This window comes from Manis pentadactyla, chromosome 1, assembly GCF_030020395.1.
Source record: "Manis pentadactyla isolate mManPen7 chromosome 1, mManPen7.hap1, whole genome shotgun sequence".
NCBI lineage: Eukaryota > Metazoa > Chordata > Mammalia > Pholidota > Manidae > Manis > Manis pentadactyla.
In genome coordinates, this window is record NC_080019.1 from 204,188,059 (window position 1) to 204,212,175 (window position 24,117).

The 24,117-nt window shown below is 45.8% G+C and overlaps 2 protein-coding genes across 2 annotated transcripts in view; one reads left to right on the plus strand and one right to left on the minus strand.

The window, feature by feature from the left end:
• SYN2 (synapsin II) overlaps window positions 1-24,117 on the minus strand; it is a 205,846-nt gene that overhangs the window by 26,292 nt on the left and 155,437 nt on the right. Inside the window, exons 2-7 of the mRNA XM_036911385.2 lie at window positions 21,456-21,513; window positions 20,106-20,197; window positions 17,732-17,888; window positions 13,101-13,190; window positions 3,081-3,143; window positions 2,554-2,696 (exon numbers count right to left, since the gene is read on the minus strand). Coding sequence (XP_036767280.1) covers window positions 2,554-2,696; window positions 3,081-3,143; window positions 13,101-13,190; window positions 17,732-17,888; window positions 20,106-20,197; window positions 21,456-21,513 — 603 coding nt within the window. The remainder of the gene's footprint in view (window positions 1-2,553; window positions 2,697-3,080; window positions 3,144-13,100; window positions 13,191-17,731; window positions 17,889-20,105; window positions 20,198-21,455; window positions 21,514-24,117) is intronic.
• On the plus strand, window positions 5,358-13,750 carry TIMP4 (TIMP metallopeptidase inhibitor 4). Its single transcript, XM_036911386.2, has 5 exons — window positions 5,358-5,581; window positions 6,699-6,796; window positions 7,225-7,339; window positions 9,909-10,033; window positions 10,667-13,750. Exons 1-5 carry the CDS (start codon window positions 5,443-5,445, stop codon window positions 10,862-10,864), a joined length of 675 nt encoding a protein of 224 aa, XP_036767281.1. The 5' UTR covers window positions 5,358-5,442; the 3' UTR covers window positions 10,865-13,750.

Genomic DNA, 24,117 nt, shown 5'->3' on the forward strand with positions numbered 1-24,117 from the left:
TAAATAAATAAAGAAAAGGGAGTGCAGAGAAGGTGCTCCTAACTCACTCCAGGGGTGGGGAGTGTAAACACTTAAAAGGGGGATGAGGAAAGAAAACTGGAAATGGATGGGTAAGGGAAAGGAAGCTGCTCAGCCTTGAATCTGAAGCCTGAGTGGCAAAGATCAAACTAATATATTTTCATGTTCTTTCTTTGTAAAGATAATATTACCTTAATTTTTTTAAAAAGCAGGAGGTTTACATTTCCAAAATTGGAATTTAAGCCATTTGCATTCTTAGGTGTATTACGGAAGTTTAGGTAGTCTTGAAATCTTTTCTTTTTTTTTCTCTAAATTCTAATGGAGGAAACTTTTAACTTCCCATTCTAGCAAATGGACAGTTATGTGGAAAAGTCATTTATTCTCATAATCACCAGGTTTTTAATACTCTGTAGGATTTTTCAGGGCTATATATTTTCATCAGGAATTTCTTAACTTTATCTCTGCACAGGCAGCCTATGGATTTCTTTCAACATATAAAATATATAAGATGTGTAAATATGTAAAGTAAAGTACATAGGATAACAAAGGAACTCCATTGTTCAAAACAATTACCAAAACAGAGTTATCAGAATATTAAAATCTGTGATCAGGAAAATCTGTTTCTTTATAAACAACAAATGTATTTTACAAGTGAAAACACAGTGGCAGGTCTAATAACTACCATGATTCTTAAGTTATGATAAAAGCAATTGGCATTTCAAAGCAATCCTGAGAAGGAAGAGTAAAGCAGGGGGGATCTCGCTTCCCAACTTCAAGCTCTACTACAAAGACACAGTAATCAAGACAATTTGGTACTGGCACAAGAACAGATCCACAGACCAGTGGAACAGAATAGAGAGTCCAGATATTAACCCAAACATATATGGTCAATTAATACACAATAAAGGAGCCATGGACATACAATGGGGCAATGACAGCCTCTTCAACAGCTGGTGTTGGCAAAACTGGACAGCTACATGTAAGAGAATGAAGCTGGATCATTGTCTAACCCCATACACAAAAGTAAATTTGAGATGGACCAAAGACCTGAATGTAAGTCATGAAACCATAAAACTCTTAGAAAAAAACATAGGCAAAAATCTCTTAGACATAAACATGAGCAACTTCTTCATGAACATATATCCCTGGGCAAGGGAAACAAAAGCAAAAATGAACAAGTGGGACTATATCAAGCTGAAAAATTTCTGTACAGCAAAGAACACCATCAATAGAACAAAAAGGCATCCTACAGTATGGGAGAATATATACATAAATGACAGATCCGATAAAGGGTTGATATCCAAAATACATACAAAGAGCTCACACACATCAACAAACCAAAAGCAAATAATCCAATTAAAAAATGGGCACAGGATCTGAACAGACAGTTCTCCAAAGAAGAAATTCAGATGGCCAACAGACACATGAAAAGATGCTCCACATCGCTACTCTTTAGAGAAATGCAAATTAAAACCACAATGAGATATCACCTCACACTAGTAAGGATCGCCACCATCCAAAAGACAAACAACAACAAATGTTGGCAAGGTTGTGGAGAAAGGGGAACCCTCCTACACTGCTGGTGGGAATGTAAATTAGTTCAAGCATTGTGGAAAGCAGTATGGAGGTTCCTCAAAACACTCAAAATGGAAATACCATTTGACCCAGGAATTCCACTCTTAGGAATTTACCCTAAGAATGCAGGAGCCCAGTTTGAAAAAGACATATGCACCCCTATGTTTATCGCAGCACTATTTACAATAGAGAAGAAATGGAAGCAACCTAAGTGTCCATCAGTAGATGAATGGATAAAGAAGAGGTGGTACATATACACAATGGAATAGAATATTATTCAGCCATAAGAAGAAAACAAATCGTACCATTTGCAATAACATGGATGGAGCTAGAGGGTATTATGCTCAGTGAAATAAGCCAGGTGGAGAAAGACAAGTACCAAATGATGTCACTCATCCGTGGAGTATAAGAACAAAGAAAAAAACTGAAGGAACAAAACAGCAGCAGAATCACAGAACCCACGAGTGGACTAACAGTTACCAAAGGGAAAGGGACTGGGGAGGATGCGTGGGAAGGGAGGGATAAGGGGAAAGGAAAAAGGGGGCATTACTATTAGCAGACATAATGTAGGGGGGGCACAGGGAGGACTGCACAATACAGAGAAGACAAGTAGTGATTCTATAGCATCTTACTACGCTGATGGACAGTGACTGTAATGGGATATGTTGGGGGGACTTGGTGATGGGGGGAGTCTAGTAAACATAATATTCCTTATGTAACTGTAGATTAATAATACCCCCTCCCCCTCACCAAAAAAAAGCGATTGGCATTTAGGGAGATCTGTCACAACCATAGTGTAGTACCAAAAATTTATCTTCCCTTTAGTGACAAGGTCACTGTTCTCTGCCCTGTGGCCCAGAGGAGGTTAAACTGAGAGTCAGCTGCTACCTGGAGGCTCGGATTCTCTGCTAGGCTGAGGAGGAAGTGAGGAGCATCTGCTGGGACCCCACTCCCACTCACATGTAAGCCTTGTAGTTGTTGCCTATCTTCTGGACCCGGATGTCATACTTGGCGTCGATGAAAGGCTCTGTTGTGGCGTATGTCTGGGTGAGGGCCACCACACTGGCAATGTCCTGGAAGTCGTAGTGGTTTTCCACTTTGACCTAATGTTAGAGCAAGGCAGAGAGGGAGAAAGGGAGACATACACACACACACGCTAAGAGTCACTGGAGTTCTGGCCTCCAAACCCCATCAAGATGTTTCCCAGCCAGAAGCAAACCTCCTCTCCCTGGGAAGCCCCTTCTCTCCAGCTTCCCTTCCCTGGGCTCAGAAGCCACACTTTCTGCCAGGGGCCCAAGGGGCTAAGCAAGTGACTTGCACTCTGCTTGATGAAAGAGGCCTGTTTGGGTAACATTCATAGCTTCAGAGGGCCCAAATTGTCTTCTTAGAAAGAATTCATCAGTAACAGAGGCAGAAGAAAGTCTACAACCTGACTGAAAAGCACCCTTCTTGGCCTCAGCCCCAAAGCACAGCAGGCCTGGTCTTACCTTGCCCATGCCCGAGTGAGCATGGCCGATCTTCACCACCACTGGGAACGTGGGCAGTGTCAGCTGAAAGCAGAGAAGAATGGAAGGAATTAGTCAGAATATGCCTGTTTCTCTGTGGAATCTTACAAATATTTTTCTTGGGAACACCCTTGGAGGGGCCCTTTAAAGAGCTAGTCCAACTGTTATGAATTTAAAAACTGAGGCCGGTACCAGTAACTTGCCTAAGGCTGCAGCATGTAGTGGCAGAGCTGTAAGAACCCTGCTCTCCTACCTGGTACCCTCTACATCTTTAAAACTCATCGGTTGCACCTTCGCTGCATTAGACAAACACTGGGCGGGACTGACCCTTAGCCAAAGAGAATTTTTTTAAAAATTCACCTTTGAAAGGGTGAGTTTTACTGCACGTAAACTGTACCTTAGTAAACACCAATGAAATAGAAATGTATGTTTGGAATCTTAAATGCCCCTCTTGTCATGTACCTCTTAGTACCCTATCTCCTCCAAACATCCAGCTTCCCTGTGCTGTACCTGGCTTTTTGCCCCCTCTTTCACACTCTGCAGTGCTCATCAACATCCCAAAACTCACCACCACATGCAGCTTAGCTTGCTGAGGCTAGGATGCTAAGGCTAAGATTACCTGAGTATGCTAAGTAGTCCTGCCCAGCTTGGCATTTGGAAGCCAGCTGACAGGAGAATTCAACATGCTTATCACTTGAAAGAGATCATTAAGAGAGTCAACTCTCCCTGAAGGTAGCTAGCAGAGCAACATAAAAGCTTAAAAGTACTCTCCAAGGGCAGGATTTCAAGCTGTTACACAATGGTGCTGGAGGAACTTAAGTGGTGGAGTGGAAGGGGCACCAGACTAGACGGCAGGGCACCTGCATTCTAGTCCTCTCTGCCACTAACTCTCTGCAAGTCACTTACCTTACATCTGCCAAATGAAGAGACTGGGCAGGATGCTTTTTCAGATTCCGGTCCAGTAACATATCAGACTCTCTTTTGTTCTGGGTTTTGTATGAAGTACCTACCCGGACACCAAATCTCATCTTTCTTAGGCTCAGCTTTCAATTTCCTTCTTTTCAAACATCACTACCATATCAAGTTGAAAAGATATCTTTTGAAGGAAATAACGTTAACTCTGATGAAAAGTAGATTCTGAGGGAATCCTAAATGTGACCGGATACTGGGAGTACCTGACCTAAGGATTTCAGGATTCCTGGCAGAGGCCAGTAGAGGCTCGGCTAAGAGCTTTAAAAGGCCTCAGGAATCATGAGGTTCAAATGTACCTTATGAACAAGAAAGTGAGACCCAGGGAGGCAAAGGTTGCAAAGCTACCCAGTCACAGAATCAGAGCCCTGCCTCCTACCTCCCAGTTTGGCACTGTATGGAAGCATCCTACAGTTGTAATCCTGTGGGTCTCTTTCTATTTGGAGCCTCGGAGCACTATGCTCTGTCAGAGAGTACATGGCTCCGGTCACTCCCAAGTACATGGTATTTCTAAGCTGTCCCAACTTCTTTAACAAGACATAGCCTCTCCAGGAAGTAGGGACATGAGACAGAAATCAGCGTAGCCTCGAGACAGTCTGGAGAGGGCTTTGAAGTCCCAGGTTTGCCCTAAGTGATGGGACACCCTGTGCTTAGAGCCCCCATCAAGAGCACTGTCCTCAGCCATCTGCAGAGTCTGAGGCTTCGGGTATGGGGAAGTGCTTCTAAAGCTGCTTTCTCTGACATCTCTCCCCATCCCCCAGACGACAGAGCCAAGACACACACACACATCCCAACTTTCTCTGTCCTATTCCATTACTGTTTGCTGTTGCTTTGGAGCCTCATAAATAGGGCATTGAAAACACTTCCTGCAGCTGAAAGAGGCCCGGAGTAGATTGTCTCATTCCCAGTGTGCAGCTCAGCAAGGGGTCCGTCCTTCTCTGTCACTGTCTCTTTTGCCTGTTGTAATTCCGTCTGCCTCTCTCTGACTCTGCCTGTCTCTATTTGTGCCTCTCCTCACTCTCGTTTCTTCTGCTTCAATCTCTGTCCTCCCATCTTTCTGCCGTGACTCCATCCCCTCTCGCAGTGCCTTCCCTCTACCTCTATAAACTGCTTAAGCAGGGAAATAGAGGCTAGGGGTCTCTCATGGAGCTTCCCTCCTCATCTCACTGAGCCTGCCATCAGGAGGCCTCGGGTCTTGCGGGGCCTGCAGTCGCGGGTGGCCTGCAGCCAGAGGAGGGCGGAGCCCATGGGGCGGGACTGGCCCTAGGTCCACTCATAAAGCCTGGGGCGAGGGGCACCACACGTTCTGAAGGCGCCCTGTTAGGGCGGTTTGGTCAGACAGACCCCACAGGTTCCGTAGGGGCTCTGCGGTGTCATGGCCCGGAGCCCCCGGACTGCGCCGAGCTGGGCGCTGTGGCTGCGGCTGCTCGCACTGCTGCGGCCGCCGGGGCTGGGCGAGGCGTGCAGCTGCGCCCCCGCGCACCCCCAGCAGCACGTCTGCCGCTCGGCGCTGGGTGAGTCCGGAGGCCCGCGAGGTCCACAGCAGGGGTGGTTGTGTGGGGCTGGTATGCAGACCCGGAGTCTGCAGGGAAAGGGAGGCGCTCCCGCTGCTGCTGATGGGTCAGGCGGGCCGGCGCCATGGCAACCTTGCAAAGCCTGATAACTTGCAAGGAAGTGAAGACTGTAAGGGCCTCGATAGCGACCCCTCACCTCTGCCTACTGTAATTATGGAATGTCACTGAACAACAGGTCCTAGGAACTCTCCAGGGATTATTCTGAACTACTGGGTGGGGGAAAGGGAGAGTCAGGGGCCACAGGCACTGGACTTTCATTAAAAACATCCCTGCGTATCCAAGCCTATAACTGAAGTTGCTGCCATGCCGCAACCCAACATGCATCTTCTACCCTTCCTCTTCCCGCCCCCTGTAAATACCTACCCTGCCCCCTTAAGTCCCTGGCATACTTCTGTTCACCCTTCAAGGTCTTACTCAGGTACCTGCTCTCCTCTGAAGGCTTGCTGACTCCTTGGTGCTATTATAGCATCTCTAATGTCCTTGGGCTCCCACTATACTGTGCTGTTGATCTTTGTAAGTCCACTAGACCAAGAGTTCTGTAGGATGGGGGACCCTGTCTTAATCACATTTATAAACCAAATAACTAGTATTAGGCTAGGCACAGAGGAAGAACTTCATAAAGAGTTTTTGATTAATGTGCAAATGGCAAATTTGAACTACTTCTGTGGAGGGTCAGTACATTTAGCTCTGGTTGGGCTCCATTTAAGGCCTTGTGCTACATCAGCTGATGTCTGCACACTGACTGTCTTCAAGGGCCTCCCCCTCCCTCCTCTGCCTTGACAGCCACCTCCACCCCCGTGCACCCTGGGCTATGGAGAACTAGACTTTCAAAACTAGCAGGTAAGGTGTAGAGACTGTAGGACCTAGCCTGAGGGGTTTGGAACTTCCAGAAACTGCAGAGGAGCTTCCAAGTCCCCACTCACACACATCCTCCTCCTCCTCACAACCCAGCAAGAACTTAACCCAGAAGTCCCCTTCAAAATTGTTTAGGGGCCCAGATCCCAGATAGATTGCTCCCACAGATTGCTGAAGGTTCCCTTTTTTCTGTTTCATGCAGCAATCTGGGCCAAAATCTCCAGTGAGAAGGTAGTTCCTGCTAGTGCAGACCCTGCTGACACTCACAAAATGATCCGGTATGAAATCAAACAGATAAAGGTACATGGGGAAAGGACAGGGCGTTTATCCCCTTGGGCTGTTGGGAAGAGTGGGGCCTGTGTTCCAGGAGGACTGGTCAGGTGGCCTGCGTCACTGATCCTAGGGTATAGACGCTGAAGAAGAATGGATGGCATGTTGGCAGCAGGTCCCACAAAACCTGAGTGACAGTGCAGAACAGGCCCTCAGTGTCTCTCTGGTCCTACAGAAACCTGTGCTTGAAGCTTCTAGAGGTACCTCTCCTCTCACTGGAATAAACCAAGGTTTCCATTTTCTTATAGAGAGAGATGACCCAGCTGGGCCATCTGTGTTAACCAAATCCTGAACTAGGCACACTTAATTTTTTCAGATTTAGAAATAGGAAGCTTTTCCTTTTAAGGTATAAAGTACACTTAATGACCCAATACTGCTTTTTGGTGATTGCCTTTCAGATGTTTAAAGGGTTTGAGAAAATCCAGGATGTTCAGTATATCTACACACCTTTTGATTCCTCTCTGTGTGGTGTGAAACTAGAAGCCAACAGCCAGAAGCAGTATCTCTTGACTGGTAAGTTAAAGACCAGCAAGTGGCCCTCAGAGTCTCTCTCCCCAGAAGACAGTCAGGGAAGAGCCAGGGCTGTCCTTCGGCAGCAAGCTGAGCCAGGTGGCATTTCCTTGGGCATAAAACAGTGTTGTGTTACTAAGAGACAGACTGAGTTGGGAGAGGCCTTGGCAATCTCCCTTTCAATACAGGAGTCTTCATTACAGTGATCTTGGGCACCGCTACACTGTTATTTTAGGGACTGGTTGCTCTCCCAACCTAGAACAACTGGATCCATAATCAGTTTTAATTGAAAACTAAAAATTTTTGGCATCTTGAGCTAAAATCTGCCCCTCTGAAACCACCCCTTGTGGGTTCAACTCTGCTTTCTGCTCTGTGATGATCCTGCAGAGGCCTGAGGATAATAGACAAGTGCACTCTAGCTCCAGATTTGCTGGCATGGTTCCCAGACCCTCCTATCGTGGCCACCTTCTCAAGTGGGATATAGCCTGTCCCTAGCCTTCCCCTAGCACAGGACCTTGAACTGGACACAACACTACAGGTGACATCTTAGTTTCACAGACTCAAGGATTGTGTGTGAGCAACTGCCCACCAACTCACACATTATAGTTCCTGTAGCCTAGAATGGCATTAGCTTTAGACAGCCACGTCAGGTCACACTCTTGGCTCATAGTGAGCCTGTGTGACTAACTCATACTCCAGGCCCTATTCTGGGGGAAGTCAAAGCCAGGCCCTAACAGGAAGTCTGAGTCCAACATGGTTCTGTCTCCATGAACTTAGGCCTCTCCTCCACACTGAATTGGTTGGGATAGAACAGTTAAAGAACCACACAATAATGACTCCATAAGTGGATGAATGCAATACTAAATTATTTTGTAGTTCAAAGAAAGGAGATACTCATGTGGTTGTAAATTAGGGAAGCTTCATTGTGTAAGTGGGATCTAAATTTGCCCTACAAGATGAAAAATATTTAGAAAGTAGGCAGGGAAAAGAAAAGCAGAGGAGGTGGGGCAAACAGGAGGAAGAATTCCACGATCTGCCCCTCAGGTTTATCAGTGAATGACCATCTACTGCTTGCCAGGGCTTGGGCAGGAGAATGGAGACTCAGTAACAAGTCACAGTCCTCAAAGAGCTCACAGTCTAGACTTGGCTCCTGAGAAGTCATAGGCATTGGTGGCCTTGAGGGTAGGGGCTCCCCAGCTCTAAGAATATGGGATGGTTCTGATCTAGGAGCCTCTGGTGGGAGAAGCAGAGGCAGGGCATGCCACTGAGCCCTCCAGGTCCCAGGAACAGTGGGCAAGGCCACATACTTTATAAGCACCTACCGTCTGCATGCCCAGCTCTCTGCTGGGAACATCAGTGCTTCAGGAAGCAGGAGCTGGGCTCTCTGCCCTCAAGGAGGTCAAGTATAACTGAAGGTAAGGATAACTGACGAAACATGGGTGTACCAAAAAGTCACTGGGGGCACCATGCTCTCTGGAGAAGGCACAAACTCTTTTACTTAACGTTAGTTAAAAGCCCTTTGTGACCAGAACACTGCTGATCACTCCAGCTTTGGCTCATGCTGCTTGTCAGGGATAGTTCCTCGCTCCTTGTCTTCCCCAACAGCTACTTGCCGTTGCAGGGCTGCACTCTGCTGAGCTGCACCCCTCCACCTTTGCAAAGCAAAGTCCTCACTTCAACTTGTCTGACAGGTGAACTTCTACCTATTCCTTCAAGGCCCGATGTAAGCCCCATCTCCTCCTCCTCCTGGCCCTCACCCCTGCCACAGACAGAGATTACTGGGCTTTCCTTTGTTCTGAAACTGCATCTTTTTTTACAGTGTAATTTTTGCCTCCTGATCTGTCTGCCCTACTAGTTTTTAAGCTTCTCTGGGGCAGATATCCTATCATATTTATTCTGTATTCCTGATACCAGGTCATAGTAGTTGCTCAGTGAGTAAGTGATTGAGCAACTGAATTTCTAAAAGAGGTGTGGGCCAGTGTGGTCACAGATGGCTTTGAGGATGAGATGGTACTGAAAGGGGTCTTTGGAAGATGGGAGAGAGCTTCATAAGAAGAGGGACTCTCCTGTGGGGAAGGGGAAAGACTCACCAAGACAGGCATCAGTGGGGCAGGAGACTGGCCTGTACAGATACTGGGAAAGGGGAAGGGGCCTATTATTTATTGAAGATCTTCTGTGGGCCTATAACTGTACAGGGAATTTTATATACATTCTTGCATTTAATCCTGACAGAGGCCTTATTCTCATCTTCCAGCTGAGAAGTTACATGACTTTCTGAAGGTCACACAGCTAGCAACAGGTAGAAAAGAAGGGGGTTCCACCAAGAGTCTTACTTTAAAGCCCATGTTCTTCTTTCTGAACCATGCCTTCAACTGTCCTTCATACAAAGTCTGTTAATATCCTTGATATAGAGATTATAAAGGTCTTTCTGGTCCTTTCATTAAGGCCATGTCACCACTGCCACCAGAAAGCCATTGAAGAAGTTGCAATTCTGGGCTCTCCAAGGACCCAGGCTCCTGGAGCTCCATGAGCAGATGCCTCATGTTAGGTTCTCCTCCATCTCCCCCTGAAGGTCAGGTCCTCAATGATGGGAAAGTCTTCATCCATCTGTGCAACTACATCGAGCCCTGGGAGAACCTGTCCTTTTTGCAGAGAGAAAGTCTGAATCTCCACTACCATCTAAACTGTGGCTGCCAAGTAAGGAATGCCCATTTCCAGGGTCTTTTGGGGGTGGGGAAGGGTCTTGAGCCTTGCAGCTTCACCCTGCATATAGTCCTTCATTCATGCATGTATTTATTCACTTACTTGAGATCTGCCAGGGGTCAGGCACGATATGAAGTTGGGGATGGGAAGGCAAGATGGCCATGGTCATTGATCTCAGATTATTTACACTTTGGCTGGGAAGGTGGCCATCATATAAAGCAGACTGAGATAATATAGCTACCGTTTAAAGATGGTCTACTCTTTGCCAGGCCCTGCAGTGGTCAATTTATTTAAAATATTTAAGTTAGTTTTTATAACAGCTTTAGGAAGAATTAAGATTTCCATTTTAAGGTGAAGAAATTAATGCTCTGAGGAGTGAAGTAACTTGCTTAAGGTCAGTAGTAGAGTTAGGACCCTCAGGACTGTCTGACTCCAGAGATGCCATTAGAACAGCAATACCATATGTGGGGATTACAGAAGAAGAAAAAGTTGGGGAACTCTGCAGACCTGAAAAGGCCTCATTAGGCAGGGGCATTTAAGTGGGCTGTAAGGACATGTAGGAGTCTGAATGGCAATAATGGAAAAAGGACACTCCACTCACTTAATGTTGTGTGGCTATGACTCTAGATCACCACCTGCTATACAGTGCCCTGTGCCATCTCGGCCCCCAGTGAGTGCCTCTGGACAGACTGGCTATTGGAACGGAAGCTATATGGGTACCAGGCCCAGCATTATGTCTGCATGAAGCATGTTGATGGCACCTGCAGCTGGTACCGGGGCCGCCTGCCACTGAAGAAGGAATTTGTTGATGTAATCCACCCCTAGCGGGTACCAGTGACCACCACATTCCTCAAGAGTCCTGAAGACCAAGCCAGCTCTTCCCCACAGAGCACTGGCCACGACTACCTGCCTCATCATGGCCAGCCAGTGGGAAATACCAAGCAGATGGTCCGGCTAGCCTTAGGGCCAGGTGGGGCATGTTACAGCCTGTTTCCAACACTCCAGCCCAGCACCTGGCAAGGGCTAAGAGAAGAAGCATGACTTTCCTATTCTGCCCTTAGCCCCTCTCCCCTGTCTCCCAAACTTTTTTAGTCTAGCTGGTACCTGTTACTGAGAGTTTTTATTCTGGGTTTGTTTTCCAAAGCCAGAACTATTCCCTTTTCTCCCCAGGAGAATGTATCTTCTTCTACCTTAACTGATCTGAGAGGGGAGAAATGGTGAATATTAGGCACATTAGATGGTGTAGACTTGTGATGTACAGTACTGGAAGGCAGGCTGATGGTATCATGAACAGGCTGATTTGGAATGAAAAGAACAAGATACTGTGGTTGTGTATCCCCTACTCCTATCTCAGTTCCTCCTATGCACTTTTACCTGTTTGGGGGAGTGACCTGCATGGGCGTGGGATCACTCAGCCTGAGATATGCAATGGCCTAACCTCCCTCCACATGCTGTAATACCCTCTCTACCATTCCTAGCAGAGGGTCTGGCCCAGTTAGCACACCTCTTTAGGAAAGAATAGACTTAGTGTTGTCTCTCCAGCTTAACTATACTTAATGCCTTCAACTGGTGTCCATAGACTTCTGTCCTGTTTCCTTTTGAAAGCTCTTCTCTACTAGATTACTAATGTCTTCATTCATACTTAAGAACATTTTTTAAAGCCAAAAAACGTCTTTCTCTTGTAAGGATGAAATTCCCCTTGAGCTTCTGAGACCTCAGAGAGCGATCAGGAGGTCCTCTCTTGAAGGCAAATTTCAGGATAGAGGACAGGAGAGAAGTAACACAAGGATCCTTGGGGGAAAAGGATGGTAGATGGGGGGTATACTTTGCAACTGTTGCTCTATTTTCAGTGGTCAGCCCTGCTGAATGTTATAGTGAGAAAATCCAGCTTGTTCCCCATCCTCTCTTCAGCTCAGTCCCCTCTCCACTGTGTCTTGGACTCCCTGAGAACATCCAGCACAGACTTCTTAGGGTTCCTCAGCCTCTGGAAGGTTTCCTGGCTTGCCCTAAAAGGGAAAGCCCTAATCTTGATCTCAAGAATTTATTAAGGACATGGGCTTAAAATTCCATAGCCTCTCCCTGAGGAGGCTTTGGCAAACATGAAGGAAGTAAGTTCTTTTAAAGGCCCAAGGTTGTTATTCATGTTCTATGTGTGGTTTTCTGATAAGCAGGGCCATGCACAACATGCCAGAAGGTTCTTGATTCACAGAAATGGTGCAAACAGACATTCCTTTTGGAGAAGGCAGTAGGAGGGGGAACAACCATGATCTCTGTCCTAGAGTATAACACTTGGAATACTATGGCAAAGAGTCTCCACTGGTGAGTTAAGCAGGATCACCAACTGACCATGCAGGCTGGGGCAGAGGATGTGGGGACAGAAGGGAAGAAGGTGGTTATGCTCAAGTCACCATGGAGGAAAATCATTAGCAATAGTCTATACCAACCAACCATGCCATCTCTCTGCTCCTTTTGACATCCTAGGATGACCTCAGAGAAGGCATAGTGTTAACCTGGACTTATCACAATCTAGAGGAAGTCAAGGGGATGGAAGCGCTGGTGAATAATAACAGGAGCAACACCTTACATCTGAGGGGCACTTCACACCTTTCCAAAAGGCTTTTACTTAAAGAATCTCACTTAAATTTTGTAAGTACCATATTAGATATCCTGTTCAGGAATAATTACGCCCATTTGGCTTTTGGATTAGGAAACTGACATGCAGTGAGGAAATGTAACTTGTCCAGTGACAGGTTACTGGCAGGGCCAAGACTAGAACCCAAAGCAGTAGGATCTTCTTGTTGAGCCATAGGTTTCTTACTTTATCAGCTTGATAAGCTGCCCTAGTTTCGGCTCTTCCCTACTCTGTCTCCAGATTTTGGAGACAACAGGCTAGAAGCTAAAATCCAGCCCCTCTGGCCCTATAAAGCAGGTCCATAATTCAACCTCAATGGAGTCTCTGGGGTTAAGACGCTGAAGCCCTCCTCAGAGCGCCCTAGACACCATGTGGCTAAGATCAGAGTGGAAACAATACAGAGATTAAAATCCTTACTAAATCACTTACCATCTCTTTGTGGTTGGGGTAGTATGTCTGATCAATAAGTGGGAACTTTTCTCCTCCCAATGTCTTGTAGATGGCCACCAGCTGGGCAAACTGCAAAAGAGGAACAAACATTTCAGCTTATCTAGACAATTCTGAAACAGAATTGTTCCAGACAAAACATCAGTCTATCAAATAAATATTTATTGAGTATTTGCTCTGTTGAGAGCTTTGTGCAAAGCATTCTGAGGATATAAAAGAGTGTACAATTCTTATTCTCAAGGAACCTGTGCTTCAGCTAGGGAAGGGGGAGAGAGTAAGCTAATATTCATTCAGTACCTATTCAATTTTAATGATATTGCATTCAATCCTCTTATCAAATTGATGAACTAGGTGATTTATCATCTTCATTTTACATATGACACTCAGAGAAGGAAGGAAAAGTTACCTAAAGTCACAGAGCTGCAGAGAGGTGAAGCCGGGATTGAAATTTGGGTCTCTAACTCTAAACTCTTCATCTCTACAGATGGCAAGTGATGAAGCTGGATAAGTAATGTGGGGCCAAGTCTTGGAAGTTCAAATGCTAGGAAAGGAATGGTGGCTTTTCCCTGTAGGCAGTATGGAGTCATTAGAGTTTGAGCAGGAGTTTCACAAATAAAGTTATTCTTCAGGAAGATTTTGATGGTCATGGCATATGTAGGACAGACAGACCCAACCTTTCTGGGATTTAATACTCATATGAGAACTGCACTTGCTAGACCTTTCACCTGTGAGAAACTAGAACAGCTCCACGAGAAAGAGGTAAAGTACACATACCTACAGTGTCAAGGTTGAGAGGCCTTTGGCAAACATCTAGAACCCCCTGGTGCCTCCTGCCCTGACATTCTGTCAGTGAAGAAACTGAGGCCCAGAGGTTACTTGCCCAAGGTCACACATTACTTAAGCTAGATTCATGACCAGGGCCCTTTATTCCAAATCCATAATTCTGCCCTACTCCTTTTCACATAGTTGCCTTTCAGACTGCAGAGACCATGTTCTTCCCACAGGAAACACTTAGGATTTCCCTGTTCAATTCATTCACATACACACACACACCCACACAACCATCCCCAGGGCACTGCCACCATTTTCTCTTTAGTGCTACTGAGTTATCAGTTCACACTCTAAGCCACTGATATCTGGAACTGATTCAAGGAAAAGCTGCCAGATCAAACCTGCCTTTTCTTTATCAGAGAAAGGAAAGCTAACAGCTTGTTTCAAAAGCTCAGGTTCTATTTTCTATAAGGGATGTTGGCACATGAGCCATTGGGGGAAAGGGGTGGTAGGGAGTAGTAAAAGCTTAGAACTAGGTTGTTAGAAAACTGGAGTCATCTGGTTCTTGTTCTGCCTTGAACTTGCTAAGTGTCCTTGAGCAAATGATTTCTCTCCAGGCCTCATTTTCTTCATATATAAAATGAGAGGATTGGATTTGATCAGTTCCTCAAACTTTTTTACCACAAAGGAACATCTTTTCCTTTTATTTCCTCCCAAACTCTATTACCAAATTGCAGTTTAAGTAATCATCTGTTGTGGTTCTTTTGTGGGGTCACAAAAAATAGAAATGGGTTAAGATTTTTGAAATGCTGGAAAACACTGGAATTTATGGATCACTTTTCTTAGTGGCACACAGTTCATGACTCTAGGTCCCTAAAGTCTCCTCCAAGACTGAAAGTATGGACTCTCAAGTCTCTAAGACTTTATTATTGAAAGAGACTTTAGAGAGTCTCTAGATCAGCCATCTCATTTTACAAACAAGGAGACTGAGGCTAGAGAAGCAAAGAAAAACAGGCTCCCAGACCACGCCTGGAGTCGGGGCTGCACCAGCACAGGCCTGGCCTCTTCTTGCCTGGTGCGTTCTCTGTTCTCACTGCTGCCCTCGCCGTTCTTTGGCTCGTTAGCTTGCTTTGACTATCAAGACCAGCCCCTCAGACCTCTCCTGCCTGCTCTGATTCTGTCCACCACCTCATGTAACCTTTAAGACTTGCCTGCCCACCTCAGCCCGGACTCCTGCTCTGCCTCTGGATACCTGCCTGAGCTCCCCAGGCTCTCCAGCACCCCAGCGAGCTGATGCCAGCTCTGCCTGACAACCTCTGTCCTGCTGCAGCCCACGCCCTGGCGTGGCACCAAGGCATGTGGGGCCCTAGCTTCCCAGCAGGTGGAAGAGTTACACAGACACCACACTGATGCCAGGAAGGCCCACAGAGGACTCCCAGAGTCCTGGGACAGCCAAGACTAAAATGGCAGACAGTTCCCAGGCACTAGTTGGTTCCTAGGAGCTCATCCCACATCTATCACCTTATCTCCAGCAGTCCCTGTATGCTCAAAATACTGGGCTCGGCATCTAACCCTGCCTCCTTGGAAAATTAGATTAAGTCACAAGCATACACTCACCAGTTAAACAAATGTAGTATCTGATAAGGGTTATTTCCTCTATGCATAGACAGAGACTGGATTTAGGAGCTAGCGGTGGTATTGGCAATGAATAGGAAGATAATGTTCATTATAACCACTTATCCAATGAGTAAGGAAGGACTTCTTGGAAGAAATGGGATTTTAAGGTCAGTCTGCATTTAATATCTTATCTTCATCCCTCCTGGAAATACAATGTATTAATTTAACTCTTGTGCATCTGTCTCTAAAAAACCTGGAAAGAATGACAGAATTTTAAGATACATTTGCAGCAATAGGGGATGGTGGCATTCTTGCTTTATCTGGAATGCTGCTTTCAGTGATAGGTCTAATTCTGCTTCCAAAATCCCAGTGTGCCTGCCCTAACCAATTTATGAGATAGCAGATGTGCTCAAAGACACAGGGATGCAAAGTAGAGCTTCTTCCAGCCCAACTGAGGTATCTATTCATATAAAGAGCAGTCAAAATAAAGAAATTTAGAAAAAAGTGAACCAAAGTCATCATCTCAAAAGGATCCTCCCCTCACAGTCACCAAATTTGTTCATTCCTATTAAAAGAAGACAATATATAAAATGTGATTAGTGTGGCAGCTGCTTAATGAAAATGAAGGGAGAACTTGGTGCCTGTCCAGGGAACCCTGCTGTTCTCATGGAATGCCAAAAATGACATGCTGGGATTACGAATGGGTGAGAATGTGAACCCTCACCAGACTCCGAGACCCCAGGAGGCACAAAGCTCTAGGCACAGGCTCTCTCTGTTCCTCCCCTCCCTGGCCTCTGGCACAGTTTTGGAACAGAAAGCAGGGAACTAGCTTCTTTAAGGGATCCCAAACAGTAGGGGACTATACCAACCATGCTGGCAAACTGGTGGCAGGTACTACTATTATTCCTAGTTTATAGACAAACCAGGGCACAGAGAGGGTTTTGAAGGCTGTGTCAGAAGGCTGAGACTAGTGAAATCATCCAGCAAAAAACTGTTAATAGCAGAATCACCCTGTGTGGCTATGAGGAAGCAAATTCTAACAGGTGTTGAAGGGGTGGGGAAGAAAGGACTGTGAGTTCAGGTGTGGAAAAAAAATCAGCAGAGGTGATCGCTCCATTTGGTTTAAAAATAAAAACAAAACAAAATACCCCCTCCAGCTCCCTGGGTGATAGAGACACTTGGGGTCTGGGAACTTCACAACCAGCCACGAGATCCATGACCCTTGGTAAGCCAGTGTGTGATGGCTGAAATGATTTTTGATGAAGAAGAAGAGGGGGATGTGATGAGGGACAGGTGTTGGCCTTTGAGAGGGCAGCTTAGAGCAACAGTTATAGGACGGGGGGCTCAGCTGTCAGAGGGGAGGCCTGAGCACCCCAGAACCACCACAGGTCACTCCCCCTCCTAGCCCCGCTCTTCTCTCTGCTCAAAAGTTTCACTGGCCCCCAGATTTCCAGACTGGCCAAGGAAAAGAACAACTTCTTCCCCACACGGTAATCTAATTTATGTGAGGCAGTGAAATCTACAGAAATCCTGGCTCTATAACTTTGGAAAATTACTTAATCCTATCTGGGAGTCATTTCTCTATAAAAAGTGATGATAATAATATCTTCCTTGTAAGGTTATTGTGAGGATTAAATGAAGTTAATGAAGGAAAATCTCAGAAGTTGGCACCACATAGTAAGTAAGTGGCTTTATTCTACTCACTTTCCTTAATTTTTATATCTCTATCACAAAGAGGTGAGATTTAATCATCTCTAAGGACACTTCCATATCATGTAAGTGTCTGACTGATATGTTTGTGGATAAATCTAACTTTAAGTTTGTTGAAACACTTGGTAGGACTGTCACTAACATTCCTCTGAGATGGACCATCCCCGTGGCCCATCTGGCCTCTGGCCTTCCCAGTAGTTAGACAACTTGGAGGCAAGAAACAGGTATTTTTATTGCTGTACCCTATGGCTGAGGGCAGAACCTGCAGACCTGAAAGGGCTTCTTCACAGAATGTTTGTGTGACTTTGCCGTGAGTCCGAAGGTCCACTCTGCAGGACAGGCAGCTCCACCGCGATGATATGGTTGCACCATGAGAGCCGACCCTGCTGCATACACCAGCATCCTCCCCACTGGTGCTTTCTGCAACTTGATCACCAGTGGTCCCTCATGGGGGCCTGGGAGACACAGGACTGGGATCCTTCCCTGTTACCTGTGGGGAAGGGGACGTCACTCACCACCCACGGCTTGTCACAGAAGTTGTAAATGGATTCCAGTGTGTTGATGCTGGGGAGGCCTGCGTACTGCATGCCAATGATCAGGTGACGGAAGTCCTCATTCTCTGCCATGCCAAATGCATGCTGCCGGATGAGCACAAAGTCTGGCCGGAAGGACCTGGTAAGAATGTAGGTCATCCATCAACTGGCATGTCAGGTCATCCATCATCTTGTCCCACATTTCCAAAGCCCAAGACAGGGGAGGAGTCTTAGGGACCACTTGGTCTAAGCTCCTCATTTTATTATCATTTTTTTATTGAGTAGGAAACGAGGTATTATGGCACTTCTCAAAGGAGATTTGAGGAATGGATTTCTGAAATTCCTTTATTCCTCTGGGTTAAGCATTGCCTTTTTCTACAGATATCCTCAGGAGGGAAGAAACATTTTAGATCCTCACACCTTAAGTGGACAAAAATTTTCCCTGTCCCTACAGGGCAGTATGAGAACCAAAGCCCGTTGTGGCTCCAGAACTGGTGCCCAAGGAGTCCCAGCAGACTTTGAAGCCAACATAACTTGGCTGACTTCATCACCCTGCCATGGAGGTCCCTGATCTCAGTGTCAAGTTCTGACTCCTTAAAGCTTCTCCTTAAAATAGGCAATGCCCTCATCAGGGCCTCAAGGGAGCAAGGGACAAGGCTGGCTGCAAACAGATGCCAGACTTCCCAGTGTTATTCTTCCAAAGCGGACACTAGGGAGGGGTGCAAATGTTTTTCGAAGAACTGAGGTTGAGCAATGGCTACAGGAAACACTGAGAGGACAGAATGTTCCCATGCATGGGAAGGCTCCCTGCCTTTCACCTCCAGCTAGCAAAGCTATTAGCCACAGCTGCTCCACCGGACCAGTGCCCCTGTCTTCATGCCCTGACTCCAGAAGAGCCCCATGTTCCCAGAGTCAGTTCCGTGGCAGCATCCAACCTCTAGGCTCTAGGGCTTGGCAGTTTGACGCCATGTGAAATGACTTACCTGGTTCTTTGCCCAGGCACCCATCCAATACCTCCTATACCTCCCATTCCATCCAGGCTCAGAGACCAGTCTTTTAAAGTAAGGATGGAGGAAGCCCTCCTCAGTCACTCAGGGGACTTAGCATCAGGTCAGTATGGCATGTTGTATATCTTTGGAGCTTTGCTCTGACCGTTCTGTGCCCCGTTTTGGGAAACTGGTTCCAGGTGTATTGCCTGATACATTCCAGTTATAGGAATGGAGCTCTAGACTTTTGGCCAGCTCTTGCTACCTGGAAGGGCCTTCCTTATTCTTGCCAGATCTCTCCTGGCACCCTGCTATGGACCTGCTGTCACCACCTGCTTGTGTACATGCATCCCTATGACTCCTCTTCCTGCAGCTGGAAGAGCCCATCATTCTTTCTTATAGGATCTCCCTGAGCTCCCTCTGTCTCTGGACAGACACCTTTTTTTTCTGTCCTCTTCCCTTAGTCTCCAGAATGCACTAGCTCACATTTCCTGTTGTTAGGTTCCAGACAGCTGGGTTTTGCCCTCCCTGTCACTGACCCAGTTCCTGTTGGACACTGGAGGCCTCAGCATCAGGGTGCTGTGGATTGACGTAGGGAAGAGGGTGAAGTGAAGACTTCCTGAAGCAGGGCTCTGCTGCCTGAAAACCTGAAGCCATGCTGAGCCGATGCAAAGAATGGTACCATGGAAACCACTTCCCCATCTGGAATTCCCATCACCTCCCTTACAGAACTGCTGTGTCACATGTGCTCATGTCTGTGAGTTGTCCAGCACAGCACCTGGCATGTAAGTGCTTGGTAATGGCAGACTTTCTTCCATCCACAATGTCCCTTCTAACTCTAGTCTTTCCAATCAGACTTGAGTTCCAAGGGATGAGGAATATCGAAAGAACACAGGGCTAGGAGTTAAGAGAATTCACATACAAGACAGGGGTCTGCTCTCAACTCCATGAGGGAATCTAAGCAAATCAGGGTGAACTACATCAGAGATTTTCAAACGTAAAAACAAAAAACAATGGAATTCTGTTTCCCAGGGGTAACTATATGCAGAGATAAAAGCGCAGAGCTGCACTAGCTGAAGTGGGACCAGAGTCTCAGAACCTCTCTGATAGGAATCCAGTTACTCTAAATGAGCTCTGAGCTCATGAAGCTTTCTCTACCATTGGACATAGAGCTCCCTGAGGGCAGGAGCTGGTTTTCTCTGCCTTCTTCTACCACATCTGTACAGCACACTTTGTTCAATTCTCTTCACTGTACATAATTCCTCTATACACACTATGTCCCACTCCTACACTCTGAAACCATCTCTGCAAAACAGAGACGGTGACTCTGGGGACAGTGACAGTGACCCTGAGGGCAGAAAGGACCTTACCGGACAACTTTGGTACCATTCCGGAGCACCTGCATGTCCACAGCATAGGTCCCATCTGCATGGGCCACCAGGTTGAGCTCTGAAAATTCCGCCTGGAAAATTACAGTAGGGGATTAAGAGGGCAGATTTCATATGATGTGGGGTTTCTTTTTTTTACTGTAATAAAAAATAAAAACAACTGCAGGGGGAGGCGACCATAGTCCTGACTTTGCCAAGTCCCTTACGTAGCAGCATCCCTTCCACCACACATTTATTTATGGTTTTCAAAGCATTTTCACAAACTGATCTCATCTAACTCTCATAGCAACTCTGTGAGGCAGGAGGGACAGAAATAATTATCCTCATTTACCAAAGGAGCAATGAAATGACTTTTCTGGATAAACAAAAGTTACTGTTGCCAAAGACAGGGTCAAAACTTGGTGTTTGGACTCACAGCCCAGCATCTTTTATGCTGCCTCCCCACGAAGCTCCCCATGCGGAGCTGGGTAAGCATGCCCTTTGTCAGTTTCAACATAAAAGCATGAAGTTTCAGTTTAGGCAACTGAGTTTTAGTTCTGTTCTGCACTCAAGTAGCTGCATGAGACATTAGGCAAGTTACTTGCCCTTTGTAGGGGAACAGTTTCTCCCATCTGTAAAATGGGATTAATTTTTCAACCCTGCCTATCTAACAAAGTATTTTAAGAACTGAATGTAATAATGAATAGGAAAATATGCTGTAAATCACAGCATACTATGTAAGGAATGATAATTTCTATTATTACATAGAAAATACGTGTATTGTTTAAACAGGACATCTCCCTTTCCACCCAAGTGGACCTAACCTCTGTTTGTCATTAAGCAAAGGACAGAAGATGATAACAAATGAACCTTTTGGGACTTCATTGTATTAAAACAAGGAGGTCTTCTTTCTAAGTTCTCGCTGATGGGTAGCTGCAGGCTCATCAGAGAAGGCACCACTGGGGGCCACATACCTGAGAGGCCGACACATGCCAACCCAGGGATACCATACCACTAACAACAGAGAGGTGGGGCTGGTGTCCTAGGAAGACATTCCTCAAAGGTCTTTTTTGCGTGAGAACCCTGCACAGTGAGAGAGCCCTAAGAGCCATCCTGCTTGCCTCTCTACAGACACCAGAACAGTAAAGTCAGGGAAGTTGAAGGATTCAGCCATTAGCACCATGTCCTGTAAAGAGATAAGCCCTGGGGAAAGGGTGGGAGAGAGGAGATGGGGAGCCTGGAACCCAGGGGCCGACACTGTATTCCGCTCGGCAGAACTAGATGGTTCACTCTGGAATGCCAAAAGGGAACACTGATGAAGCAAGATGCCACTCTAGCCTTCAAGATGATTACCTGTTCCACTTTAATATCATAATCTCCAAGGACTTTTTTGCCCCGGAAGCACTTGGACCTGGAAAAGAAAAAAAAAATCCACACAAATTAGTTTTGTGTGTTTGAGATCAGAAATTCACCATCACAAAGATAAGAACTATAGCAGACAGAACCCCAGAGTGAGAGTTAAGAAACCTGGTTTACAGTTAGACCCTAACTCTGCTATGCACCAGGAGAGAGCACTCAGGCAAACCACTTCCTTTTCTTTACACTCAATTTACCCACCCATAAAATAATCTGAAGCACTTGTCCCTTTTGGGTTTTGTGATCTGATGATGCCATCAATGGTCTTTGGTTGCAAAAGAAGTCTAGAAGCAGGAACTTCCCTAATGTTATTCCTGGTAAAAATTAGGGCAGTTGTACACATCTCTGTAGTTTCCTTATCTTCCCCCATCCTACACTTCATTCTGATTTTCTAGTTGGTTTTCACCCTTAAAATTACCATTTCACCTCTTCATCCCTTTCCTTCAGAAAGGATTTGAGGCAATCAATAATTTAAAAAGCAAATAAAACAAACAAGGATTAAATGTCAATCAATGAATGAGAGAGTCAATTATACCAGGAAAATTTTTTTTAAGGGAGGAGGCTGAGGAAAACTACTATAATTGAACATAAAACGGTACCTGTATCTGAGCAGTCAAAAAAATGTGTCAGGCTGAGTTATACAGTACTTATTATCTTCCCATTTTGTCATGGATCTGGAGGAATCTCACATTAATGCATTAATGGCTTCATAGCCCCTTGTAAGTGGACTGTGTTCATGCTTATATTTATATCCACTCCTACTCTGCCCTTAATCTACCCTCCCCTGGTAAGATTTTATCTGCCCATTTAGGTTACTTCTTCATTTGTAGAAAGGGACTTTCCATACTGTACCTGTTAGCTAGGTTGATCTTACTTTCTCAGTGCTTAAAATTTCAAATAGCATGTTTCACTAGATGTTTTCTAGAAGTCCCTTTCCAAAATACAGATGTAAACGAACATTACTTTGGTGTCATGTCCTAGGAATTGTGTGCTAGTTGCTTTCGAGAACATCTCATTTAATCCTTATAATAACTTATGAGATAGGGAAAAAGGTCTCCATTTTTGAGGTGAGGAAACAAAGCTTCAGAGGAGGAAAATGGCATTTTCAAGGTCACCTGGCAAGTTAGTGACAGAGCCAGTACTCACACACAAGTCTGATTCCCAGGCCTTGGCACTGCACAGCCCTGTCTACCTCTGTTGATTCATTCTCTTTGTCTTTACTCCCACAGTTACAAAAACTGACCCACCATGTGTGCTGTGCTGCCCATTTCCCCCCCATTTATCCTCCTTCTGCTAAAAAGGGACTTGATGTTATGAGTACTAGTTCCACTACAAATACTTCCTACCCTAGTTCTTGTGAACTATCCAGGACGAGGCCAAGCTATTTCCATTCCTCTCTGGGTCTGAGAACAATCCGTTCTAGGAAGTTGTCATTTGTCCTTCCAAGTCCCTGACCACCCTCAAATTGCTCCTCAGAGGCACTCAGCCATCCTGGAGCTGGGTCACTGAAGTCCATCCACAACCTCTGTCCCAGTTCCTCACTAAGCTTCACTAGTTTGCTTATCAGACCCTGCTCAACATTCAGAGCTCAGCAAGCCCCTCAGGCAATGGGGCTCTCTAGCACACCCATTTCTTTGGCAACAGTTCCATCTTCTTTATGGATTTAAAAAATAGTCTCCATGTGGCACTATCACCGTTTTGCAGATCTTAGACTCTGTAGGTCTTTGTCCACAGCTATAAAAAGGAGGAACTGGAGTAAATGACCCATGAGGTTTCTTCCTGGTGTTGCTGAGGTGTGTCTACCTTGTTGCCATCAATGCTTTTCCGATGCTTCCTCCCATTTTCCTGTCTCAAAATAGCTCCCCCTCTGTGAGGTAAGTCCCAGAGACATTAACAATGAGCCCTCATTCTGATGATGTCTTGCATTTTCAAAGCACATTCCTTGCCTTATTTGTTCCTTATGCCTCTGAGAAGCAGCCAGGACAGACAGGGCCGTCAATCTGACCAATGGGAAAGGGAAAAGCAGAGCTGTTCAATTATTTGCCCAAATCAGAAAAATGTGAGTTACACTTAGAACTAAGTGTATACTGAGGTGCTTATACGCTGGCAAGTTTTTTAATTTGCTCGTTTATTTTGTGGGTTTTGAATGCTGATACTGAAGTATATTTATAAATTCTGGGTGGGTTTATCTGCCACTTCCTGCACCTGCCCATTGACCAAGTTGGCTAATGACACTGTTTTCATTCCTTCTCCCCACCCCCACCTCTCCAACTATCTTAATGCCTTTTCCATAAGGTAATTTGTCCTGTTGCAAATCTTAGTCTGTGCTTCCTGGCTCTGGGTCATTGACCTCTCTCTTGGCTGAGCCACAATCTTACAAGAAGCCGTGATGGCAGGCATATAGGACACAGCCTGCCTCTGGAGAAAGAGCACATTCTCCTAGCTCCTGGCCATTGGACAGTTTCATTGCAGGTATTTCCATGAAAAATTTTGTACTTTACAAGCAAGTTTCAGAAGTACGTCCTGATACTATGTTAGGAGGCAGTGTACTAGATTCCAGCAGGGCTGTGAAATCACAGGACTCTGGAACCAGGGTCTG